General features: G+C 34.9%; 1 protein-coding gene across 1 annotated transcript; it reads left to right on the top strand.

The window, feature by feature from the left end:
- Positions 1-330: 330 nt before the first annotated feature.
- On the top strand, positions 331-11,719 carry LOC123551031 (uncharacterized). The gene is made up of 10 exons (XM_045339639.2): positions 331-2,197; positions 3,417-3,493; positions 4,759-4,865; positions 5,169-5,258; positions 5,442-5,582; positions 5,886-6,001; positions 6,870-6,970; positions 9,499-9,575; positions 9,980-10,095; positions 11,554-11,719. Exons 1-10 carry the CDS (start codon positions 2,118-2,120, stop codon positions 11,702-11,704), a joined length of 1,056 nt encoding a protein of 351 aa, XP_045195574.2. The 5' UTR covers positions 331-2,117; the 3' UTR covers positions 11,705-11,719.
- The last annotated feature ends 1,055 nt before the right edge of the window (positions 11,720-12,774 follow it).

The following is a 12,774-nucleotide window of genomic DNA, read 5'->3' as shown; positions in this document are numbered from 1 at the left end:
CCCTAAAGCACTGTATTACAACTTAAAAGGTCAGTAATCGAAATATCTACCAAATCTATACAATTTCCGCTCCTGTCCGAAAACATACAAGTCTTCGTTTTCCCAGTTACTACACATCTGAAACAGTTTCCAGTGACAATGTGGCATGAATCGAACCTGCAAATCATCTCTCTTGACAGCTTGGCGGGAAAATGTTTATACCCGGTTAACTAAAAACAAGTATTCGGTACAGGTGGTAATTTGAAGCGACCGAGTTACTTTTTTTATTGGCAATATCTCCACTCCCTAGATAGTCCAACTCGTGACGTAATTATCACTTTCATTTCATTTCAGTATGTGGACGGACCGTCAGGGTAACTAGTAAAAAATTTCAAATTTTTTTTGGCAATTGATTGTTTTTCGAATTTTTTATTTTTGCACATTTTTTTCCATATCAAATATATAGCTATAAAAAGTATTTTATACTTCTTTGTCCATATGTACAATGGGGAAAATACATTTTGATCATAAAATTGTATTTTAAAAAGAGCCTACTACCAGCCTCGGAGACCAGTGGACTGCTTATCGTTTATATCTGGATCTGCAATTCATGGACAACCATAGCTGTTACAGAATAGGCGGATAAAGTAGTAAATAAACTAAACATTAATTAAATACATATCCGTGGCAAGATCGTCAATCTTTGTGATCAAAATTTAAGTACAGAAACGAAATTTTCACAAAATACTACTAGTACAACTTTCTAAACATTTTTTGTAGTCCTCTCTTTTAAACTACAGAGGTTAAAAGTTACAACTACGAAAATCAAGTTCTTCTTTGCTCAATACAATTTCAGATCTGGTTAACTTATCTTTTACACAACATTACTTTTCGCATAATTTGTCTTTCTGATAATTATCAAACTCCCAATGATAATGTCCTCCGCATGCCATTGACGTACGTTATGACTATTGACCGGCACACCATTTATTAAGTGTTTTACTACATGTTTTACTGTGTTATTTCTAAATGTTTGACTTATAAGCCCAATAAATACAAGAATCTAAAAAAAAACTAAAGCCTTCTCAAAAGGTTTACATCAAAGCAAAGCGCAATAAAACTAAATATTTTTTTACTTCTTTGATCAAATTATTGAAAAGTTCTTGCAACCAGATAAGTGACTGACACTTTCGTATGGAGAAGCAAGCAGGGGTATAAATGAAGGTATCATAAGGTTGTATTTGATACTGTTTAAATATTAAAATTCATTATGTACAGATTGTTTTGGAACGTATCGCAACATTGTACGGTATAATATTAAAAAACAGCAGTGATTTGATCGAGGCAATCATGGGCAATACACAGTGGAAGACCTTAGCACTGAAATATGCCGTACCATTTGGACCCACAGGTATAATGTTATTACTACTGGTGGTATCTGTGTACGTTTGACCCAAACGGTACGCCATACTGGAAGGCCTGTATTCCTTCAAACTAGAATTTGGTTCTTCACTTAATGATACGAAGGTAACTGATTTATAACAAAAAAGTTTGTAGCACCAACAACATATTTTATAGTCATGCATGTTTTTTTAAACAGAGCCGAGAAAAGTAAATTCCAATTCATGCCAGCTTGTAACTGTATATGAATATCCAGTTGTATTTTTTCTTTCCTCACAGAAACTTCATGGTCTTAGTTCCAGAGACGGCCCTTGGTGTTCTATGGCGGGAGTACAACACACAGGACTTCGTTTGACAACCCCGATGGAATGACGAATAGTATTTTAGTGAAGAAACAGTGGATCTGAATCTGCGGCCCTGAGATTGACAGTCAAATGTGGTAATTACTTAAAGTTGGGCTAGGTTTCTTTATACCACGGTAAAAATACGCGTCAATTAGAATCGCAACGGATTCCATTTTATACAGTCAATTAAAGAGTCCACATGACTTACGTAAAGCAGTACACTGTACAAAGTGGTGATTCTAAATAAGAAATAGATATCATTATTTTGACCCTAATGGTTATCTTTGGTCAATAGACTGTATTTCTGCATACAACATGAAGATCAACTTACAGGACATTCTTGCAAGTACATGAACATTGTAGATGTTAAAATGAGGACTTTTGCTACTTTATATGCTTATATTTCTCCATGAATCCGCATCGTCTGATGTGCATATCTATGTCAGTCCTCAGGGATCAGATCAAAGTCAAGGGTAAGAAAATTAAATTTAGCTTTTTTGTCTGTGAGATTATAATATCAGTCAGTTGAGAAATCATAAATTATGACTTTTTGTTTATGATAATCTATAAAAATACAGTTTAAACTTAATTTTGACAGATAAAATTTAACATTTTATTGGTATTTCCCTTGGATTTTGATACTAGAACGAAGTATAAACTGTTATCTCTTGAGGCAAAATTGCATAGAATTAAACTCTGTGTATCATCTAAGGTTCTATGTACACCGCCTTGTGAATACACCTTATTTCGATACTATGTTATGAACATGCTCAATTAAATCGAGTCTGCAATATTTTAATGTACATTTTGTGTATGTCGTGTTGGGCGACCTTTGGTTTCCCGCTTTTTTTCAGTAATACCTAACTGTAGAAGGAAGCTCATACACTACGAGAGGTCGGCTTTTATTAGAACAAAATACAAACGTAAATATTTACGACGTTATATTAACTGATCTACATTTCGTTGTAACAAATGTTCGATCTGAGATCGCTTACAGCAATAAATCATTCTGCAATGCGTAGACCAAGCCGACAGTTAAATGGTCTAGTTTCTCCACTCATCCTTAAGATAAATTTTAAGTCCTTTTAGGGACTTTATAGTGCGCTTTTGAAATCATCAATTTAGGTCTCCCCATATAACACAGTCTACTGGAGCTGCGACTGGAATCTGTTATGAAATCGACTTTCCTAGTTTTTAGATAGTTTGATTCCATGCCTAGATGTATGGCAAAATGCACTTTATTGACTGGCCACCTTATTTTTAGTTCAATCATCTTGAAATAGGCACATTTTCTTGTGCAAAAAGTTAAAATCATTTCGTTTTGAATTATCATCCTGCATAACGGCGGGCATGATTTGGAACACGTCACTTGCTGCCTTGTTCTTCGTTTTACACAGATTAGTAATTTCGAAATGATATTTAAAAAATCTCTGTTTAGAATTCCCTGTTTCATGATGTTTCAGTTGTTTAATAGTGTCTTGCATTTTTCAAGATTTAAGATTTATTAAGACTGTACTTATTAGGTATGAAAGTTACTAATGCCCGACTATGAACAGTTTGAAGCAATGCCGTTTTCATAAATTCTTTAAGAATATCTGTAGAAGACGAAAGCGTGATGAGCATCGCAGCGACTGTCAATGTAATGTTAGGTCTACATGTAAACATTTTTACAAAATGTTCATTTTTACTCAGACAGTCAATAAGTACTCCAATTAAAACTCTCAAGCGTGCGATGGACCTAGCAAATCAAACATCAAATAGCAGTTCAGGTAAGTGAAATTAATTACAGTTCAGGTAAGGCCGGTAATTCTTTTTATTTCTTTATTAAGTGAGAAATTTCGATAATTATTTTTTTGTGTGTGTAAAAAGTCAATACAAATAAGGGCTTATGCCTTTAGAGCATCAGTAAGTTGATTTCTAGCATCACTGATCATGTTTAGAGATACTTAAAAAGTTGAAAACAAAAACCTTTCCAAGGCCATAAAACATTAAGGGCCGGGCCAAAAAGTAAGGGTAGGTCGGGATACCGGAAACAAACAGTTTTAGGCCTTAGTCAAGATAATACATTTCAGGTTAGGCCTAAAAAAATCTTTGTTTCCGGTAACATGCTCAAAAAATTTAGGGTAGGTAGGTCGGAAAATTTTTTTTGGGGGGGGGGATTTTTTTTTTTATTAAGGGAGACTTTTCGGAAATTATTTTTGTGTCAAAAAATGAATACAGATAGGGGGTTATGCCTTTAGAGCATCAGTAAGTTGATTTCTAACATCACTGGCCATGTTTAAAGCATAAAAAGTTGAAAAAAATTTCTCCAAGGCCATAAAAACATTTAGGGTCGGGCCAAAAATTTAGGGTAGGTTGGGATACCGGAATATTTTTTTACGCCTTAGTAAAGCTTATCTCAGCATTCCTAGCCTTAACTGGAAACTATTTGAAACATACAAAGACTTGTTTCGTAAAATTATCCACAAGTACGTGGCGAAAAACCAAAAATGATCAATTATTTTAGCTTGCTACCGTTTTGATTTGACTTTGAAAAAACATTTCCGACAAAATAGTAATGTAACTTATGAACTATAAATAAGAACGGAAGCCAGATTGAAAGCTTAAAGAAAGCAACGCCTCCATTTACACCATAATAGAATGTTGTGTGTTTGGCTGTGCAGAAAATAAGATGCTTATCGTAGGGTCAGTTTTCAAAAGGCAGACAAGTAGCATACGTACCTTGTACAATTTCTTTTAAACTTTATTAGGAAAATCCCCAAAGTAAATTTATATTTAAGGAAGTTTGCTGCAGTGAAGTTATGGAATGCAAACTGGTTTTGTCTGATTACATCACGATACAATGGTCTTTATATACATTTTCAAGTTATTAACGGGCTTTCGTTTCAAAAAAGCAGAATAACGCAGAAGCTTAAACTGAATTTTTAAACAAAATTCATGGCTAAACCCGCTGATTAAGTAGCATAGATTAAAACTACATTTTGTACAGTATTTATACATAGGTTCATTAAAGTGTATTTAATTTCATATCTAGTCGTTTATATCGAGTTGATGCAAGGATACTACGATCTTGACCACACGCTGGTTGTTTCGAGGGACAAGCTTGTGATCAGAGCATACAATGACCAGGAAGTGCATGTGGTAAAGCAAATAAATCAATAAGTGCTTAATGAAACATAACTTTATTATCAGGCACATTTATTATTTTAGATATGTTTGGTCATAAGTGTTACAAAAGCAAAAAAAAAAAGATAAATAGTTGTAAATGATTACCTACATTTTTAAAGCGGCAACTTTTTAATTTAAACGAGTCGTATAGATTGTATTTCTTTTCAAGTAAATCTTTAACCGACATATAGCAATCCGGACAAAATATGTGATACCTCTCTTATATTAATTGGTCATCAGTATACATATTCTCTGTTAAGCACCTCTGTTTTACAGACTGGGGGTCAACGTGTCCCGAGTGCTTTATTCAAAACAGTAACGGATCCTGCCGTTCTGTCTAGACTTCCAGCAAAATCGCATGCTAATGTAAGTTCTGCTAAGACGGACAGTACAGCTAATTAAATTTATATGAAATAACGTTATGAAATCATCGACGACTATATGGAAATGCCCCATTACACTTAATAACTTGAAATCAAACTTCTTAACAGCACTTTTGTCCTTGTTATTGTATGCCATATCAAAAATGTTTCTCATTATATACACTAGGTTCGTGTCGCACATCTTCCGGATATTGGTATAACTGACTATGGGAAAATGAGTACAAGGGGTGGATGGGCACGCACTGCAATGCCCATGGAAGTTTCCTTCAATGGAGAACCTCTACATATTGCTCAATGGCCTGATGAGGTAAAGGCGATTGTTAATTAGAATGTCAATGTTAGCACTACATTGACGTAAAGAATCCCTTTGAAATATTTCAGTACAATACAAATAGGAGAACAAACATTCTTAATGAATAATTAATATATTAATTATTTGTGCTGCATGTTCTTATCCTAAATGCACAAATACTTACTTATATTGTCCTTAGAAATAACAGTATATACCCTTAAGCAGTTAGTATTTTGATTCATGCTGAACTGTTTGTTTTTTATTTGCATTGTATTCAACATTAGTTTAAAAGATTATTCAGCGCATGTTGTAATTTAGGGATTTATCAACATTGTGAATGTTCCAGACGGTAAGGATGGGCTGCGATTTCAATACAATTCATCAATACCTCAATCCTGGAATAATGAAACCGATCCTTGGGTTTATGGATACTGGTAAGTTTATCCTTTGTAAACAATGATATGCCGAACTCACAGTGTTTGTTTCCAAACATGTTACACCCTGTATACGCTATTATTCCTGTTATTGACTTTGAGCTGCAAAGTTGTCTTTTGTGATCTATATTTAGAGATTGTCAATAGAATTTGGAAAATACAAACTGGAAAATTCTAAAGCCCACGGTGACTGTCTTAAGTATATGCGTTATACATACATATATAATTACTAGATTATTCGGAACCAATTATTATGAAAATAAGCCCCTATTCATCAACGTGCAAATTCTGAAATTGTAGCTATGAAATGCATTTCATGTACAGTTTCATCACTATACGAGCTAACTGAACAATGAAAGTGCAAAAAATGCATTTTGAAGTTTTAAGTTTCAGATTTTAAAAATGTGATGAATATGGGCTCTGTTCTCACAGTATACACTTCCTTCGGATTAGCATGCCCTTGCAAAATATTAGTATTCAACTGTTTTTTGTTGACTTAAACCTAACGGAACATTTATTGAAGAACCAGAAACTGATCACTAGTCAGGGGCTTATAATATGATCATATGGATTATTTAATTTATTTCTAAGATCTTGTTCTACATACATATTCATCAGAGGAGACAATTTTATAGGCTGTGTTTCGATATCAATATAAAGACAATCACTAATCAATGATTTACATAAAACTTAAATGATAAAATTTACGATTTTTCAAATGAAAAAAGATTATTAAGCCTTCCTCTTGGTTGATTGTGTGCTTAATATGGTTGACAATATATACCACAGTGTTGCATGGTCTGGCACAATATATCGTGTATTCTCAAATACAGCTTTCAAATGTAATGCTTTTTTGAAAATTGTGTAGGTTTCGGAGCTGGTTAGACATTTTAGCAAAAGTGAAGTCTTTGAATGCAACAAGTGAAACAGTAACACTGGCTGAAAGGATTAGTCATGGTGTTAAAATAGGTTAGTTTACAAGTTTAACAAATTATAATTCTCTTCTTTAACGACCGCCTTGCCATTCCTTCGTTAGCATATTTTAAAAGCATCTGCGACTGAGCAGCTTTTATTGTCTTCTGTTTTGTTTCGTCTGTCACATAGTAGTATTTCTCTTGGTGCCCTGCCTTCTGTTATTGTGTGCCCGTGTACTAGTACCTTTCTCCAGCTTTTCATTCTCTCTCACTCTCTCTATATATATTTACATGAGCATTTCTTCGTTGTATATATCGTGTCTTAAGCTACAATTTCGTGTGTTAACAATTAACCTTGCAGGCATAACTTTTTTCTTACACTTCCCTCAAACCTTGTAACAAGATACGGTTTAAGAGCGAGATTATGTATGCAGTAAGCCGGTTTAAACTTACAAGTGCCGTTTTTCCACTGACCGTTCCGAGGCGGTAAAACAGTTCCTCTGTTTGATCCCAGTTCTCTGTGCCTTACTTTGTCCGTCTACCAAGCATGTACACACCCGAACGGTAACTGCTACTTGGTAATGCTTTGAGACGGTGGCTGACTTCTTGGAACGTGTCTGCTGCTATTGATCCTTGTTTCTAATATCCTAAGTATCGAGGTGCGCAAGAGCCGAGTGTGATCCGACCTTGCAAAATCCACGAGAGCCGAATACAAAATCACGGTTCTAGCTACTGTTATAATAACCCTTTAATTATATACCTCCACCTTATTGTTTGTGGTTTTGCTATTGAACGAAATCTTCAATGTACATCGATGTTAACATGGAACTTAGTGAAGTTCTTATGTGTCAGGTCATGCATATTACTGAAAGTAGTCCAGCAACATACAATACAAAAGGTGCCTGTTCATATTTACTTGTGAAATACAAGCCGATTTTTTTTATAGAATTTATGTAGGTATAACAAGAAATATCTTTAAAAATGATGGTCGGCGAATTGTAATAAGGAAAGAAGTTTATGAATTTTTCATCTAACATTCATCTTTCATCTAACATTTTTCAAATTGCAAAACTAAACACCGCACTTTAACAATTTAAATGGTTCTCTTTTAATTTTTCGCAAAGGTTTCGTAGGGTTGCAATTTTGTTTCGTTTATCCTTAGACGAATAATTACAGCAGTAGTTTGATGAAGATTCATGAAGCGGTTCATGAGAAGAGGTCATTAAACGTGTTTATATTTTTAGCTAAATTGGTCCCTGTCCCCATTTGTAACAAAATAGCAGGAGACCTTACGATATTGTTACACATCGAGTTTGATAAAAATCCATTACATTTTAGTGGTTAATGCGAAGAAAGGCATGTCTACTTTTAGCTATAGTGGTCCCTAATAGGGCCCAAGTTCCTATATAAATAAATTTGGAAGAGGACCTTATAATGATGCTCCAGACCAAGTATGACAAAGATCCACCAAGCTGTTCATGAGACGCTGTATAAAGGCATTTCTAGTTTTAGCTCTAGCAGCCCCTAAAAGGGGTCAAATGTCCCAGCTGAACAAAGTTGGCTGCGGGCCTAATAAAGATGCTACAAATCAAGTTTGATTAGAATACATGAGAAAAAATCAATTAAAGGATTTTTTTATTTATTATTTTTATTTATTTCTAAAATAGGCCAACTGATCCCGCTTTAACAAATGCATATTCGCTATTCATGAATCTTTGGACAATGACGTCACACCTATAAAAAAGTGAAGGTCAAGCAAAACATACAATTGTAAATATTATAATATTTCTGTTTCATAAGCAAAGTTTGACCGTAGTCATATCACATAGATAAACTGTATGCAGCGTACCTTCATTTCAGTGTAATGAGATTCAGTCATTATATAGCATATATATAATAAAACAGATTTCAACTGAGTTCAATATTTGCATACCATACTAAAGAAAAGTATTCATATATAATAAATCAGTTAAATAATTTATAACAAATATATCAAAGCAAACAAGTACTCATTTTAATATGCAATCTGAATAAGTCACAAAAGCAAGAAACCTTTTCATATACAGACGACAATTGTAACAAGGAAAATCTTTTAAAAAGCACTTCTCTACATAAAAGACTCTTATCACACCCTTATTCATGTGATACGCAGACCGTATTCAGCTCTTTCTTTAATTTGATATATGTTGGTATTTGAACAGGTTTTTATCATATTTATTAAACTTACTTATCATTTTGAGATATACATGTATCAATATTCTTGCTAAATATACTGAGCCAAAGTTAGCTTTAAAACTGTGAACAGCGTCGTTTAGGATAAACGCTTTGTCTACATTTCACTCAGCGTAGCACAATCAACAGAGTGAAAGAAATTGACACTCTCGTCCAATCAGGCAGAGTGTTGCATAAATCTTCCATTTTGATAAATTATCTATAATGCGTTATCAAGTAGTTTGATTTGCAAACTGAAGTCACGTGGCATAGGTAACGAAAACGAATTTAGACGGCGTTCGCCGAATAAAATCAAATGTAGTACTGACATCAACTTCCACACAGCAGATGATTTTGTATTTAAATTTACAGGTCATTGGAATGATTTACATGCAGATCAAGGTGGTTACTTTAGATTCGTCAACATACTTTCTGCTTTGGATCAGCCGGTTAGTACAGACATAAATCTTGGCTAGTCCATATATTGAAAGGATTTCAAGTAAAAAATATATATTGACATCATACTATTTGTAGAAAATATATACAGTTGATTGTATCGAAGGGGAAAACTCTCAACTACCCATAGCGTTTCCTTCCTTTCTTGGAATATGTAACCGTGTTAATTATAAAAACAGCTTGAAACATAAATGAACAACTGATATTCAGTTATTCGCGGAAATTGAGTTTGCTTAGGTTTTGCAATATAAACGAAAAGAAAATCTTTTACATCATAGCTTTCTTATACTTATTTTGTAAGCATTCATATTGACAAAAATTGTTTTCTGCCTATGATTTTATTACGTGTATTTCTTATGTGTACAATCCCATTTATATCTTACGTCATTTATATCAGGGAGAATATTACGTAGACAGAGATCATGGAAACATTTATGTATGGTTGCCAAACGATGACGGGAACGCCAAAGTGTCAGATGTTATATATGTGTCAATGATTGACACTTGTATACAGTAGGGAGTTCTAACTATAGTTTATGTTCATTTCATTTATGAATACTAAAGGTAACTGGTTCTTAAAAAGTGGCTTTTGTATGAATTTGGGGCCCCCGTGGCCGAGTGGTTAAGGTTGCTAACTTCAAATCACTTGCCCCTCATCGATGTGGGTTCGAGCCTCACTTGGGGCATTGAATTCTTTATGTGAGGAAGCCATCCAGCTGGCTTACGGAAGGTCGGTGGTTCTACCCAGGTGCCCGCTCGTGATGAAATAACGCACGGAGGAGCACCTGGGGTCTTCCTCCACCATCAAAACTGAAAAGTCGCCGTATGACCTATAATTGTGTCGGTGCGATGTTAAACCCAACAAAATAAACATATTTATATGAATTATTATAAATAGCAACAAACATAAGTTAAAATTATACAAATACTAATTGAAATGCTGAGTTATATTGGCACAGTGTGGCAAATATAATACTATTGACACACTTTCCGTCTCTCCTGTAAAGTCCGCGCGTTCTGATGTCTGCGTCGTTTAGCAATGTACATGATAGAACAGTCAATAAATGGCTCGGTATATCGTATTAGGATAATGTCCATTATTGTACTATGTGTGTCATTACGGTCAGAAAACACACCACAGCCGTATACTAACCCCTAATTAATGTCTTATATAACACCATTCTTCAGCATCAGATCACCTTACTATACCCCTGAAGCCCGCCCGCTTAGCTCAGTAGGGAAAGCGTTGGTCTACGGATCGCGGAGTCGCGAGTTCGATCCTCGGGCGGAGCGTATGTTCTCCGTGGCGATTTGATAAAAGACATTGTGTCTGAATTCATTCGTCCTCCACCTCTGATAATTCATGTGAGAAAGTTGGCAGTTACTTGCGGAGAACAGGTTTTGCACTAATACAGAATCCAGGAACACTGGTTAGGCAGTGTCCGACGTTAAATGTCTGAACTACTGTTGAAAAACGACGTTAAACCCGAAACAAACAAACGCTACACCTCTAGAGAGCTTGTCCACAAAGGCAGATATTTCCATTCCGTTTAAACCAAATTCTTATCCAGAACAACAAACACAGTTAAGTTTTCCTAGAGGTGTCTGCTTTTCGAGGTGGACTGATTTACTAGGGACATTCACAACGAAAGTTTGAATGATGTGATTTTGATATCTATCATTGCTGACAAGCATGGTTTTGGTGATGGGGTAGTACCCTCAACATTAGATATTTGTACCACGCAATGTTACGTAAGATTGACTGGCAAATACTAACATATAATGACTTCACCTTATCAGAAAGTCCATGATCGGTAAAATGTGATGATGGTGAACATGTCATTCATTCAAAATAAAACTGATCTTTCGCTGACCCTAATATATCAGTCGATTGATTGATATACGACTTTGTTTGTCTGTACCTGCTTTTATATTACATTATAGTGAATAATTTTTGTCTTTGATATTTAGGATAAATCGAGACGTACGGCAAATAATCCTTGAAGGTTTCACACTCGAAGCATGTAGAGGCAATGGAATCTACGGAACAAATGTACATAATATCCAGTTAACGAAACTGGCAATAAGGAATACTGGTAAACGAAAGTTAAAATATTATTAAGTAAAACTAACCACACGTTCAACTTAGTTTCTACATTCTTGACCTCCGGCAAACACACACTATGCAGATTGGTATTAAGGAGACCGCTCGCTGCAAAAGTTCTGCCACTGCTTCGTTCCATTTTAGTTTGAACAATTTAATCTGCATTTCATGCGTAAAGATAATTATATTCATGTTTATTTCGATGCATATTAAAAGGTTACACACTTGGTTTATTAATGAAACATTAAGAAGTGAGGTATTTATGACATACTTCAGATGACTTAAGTAATGTCACCAGCAAAACCATACTTTTTCCATACATTATGCTCCGCAGCTGTGACGTTATCTGGTGACTCCCGTGACTGCACTATTAGTCGGTGTCTCATACATGATACCAACGGTGGAGTGTTTATAAGCGGTTTGTAAACGTTAACCTTAAAAACTATTTATAATATCTTCATTGAGATGGTAGGGGAGCGGGTATTTCACGCCCCGGATACTTACGATCTATGTTTCTATGCAAATTTTGATGTTTGCCTTATTACATAATAATCTTCATCACTGAAACCTCCTTTGTCTTCTCTACCATAACTCTAGTCGGCCTTACGTAGAAATCCCTTTTCGGAATAATCTCCTATGTCATTATGTCTCCATGACTTAATATTCTCATACCGATTTGAGCCATGATCTATATATCCCCTGTCATCTCGACTGTTAATGTTTCTGTCTGGACCCTTTCTGTTATGACGACGCGGTCATATATTCATTTACTTGTTCATTTTCATTGTTTCAGTTCAACTCTCTAGTCGCGCTAACCGTTTTTACCATTATCCCTTTTTGATGCAAAGTCAGTTTCACTTTCTGACACGTGTCACATGACCGGTAAAACCTTGTTACTACATTTGATATACCAGGACAGTGAAAACTTGATCGTATTTCACCAATTATTTTTACTTGATAAGTGCCCCATGACTTTTATGAGCTAGTGTCATAACACTTCTCCTGAAATGTGTTGGGACTATTATCTGTTTAATAATTCTGCTCTTCTTTTCCCAAAAGGTTCTATATAATACGTTTTTCCTTACTTC

This window comes from Mercenaria mercenaria, chromosome 4 (genome assembly GCF_021730395.1).
Source record: "Mercenaria mercenaria strain notata chromosome 4, MADL_Memer_1, whole genome shotgun sequence".
NCBI classification, from domain to species: domain Eukaryota; kingdom Metazoa; phylum Mollusca; class Bivalvia; order Venerida; family Veneridae; genus Mercenaria; species Mercenaria mercenaria.
Note: the sequence above shows the minus strand (reverse complement) of the source record. Positions and strands in the feature narration are given on the sequence as shown.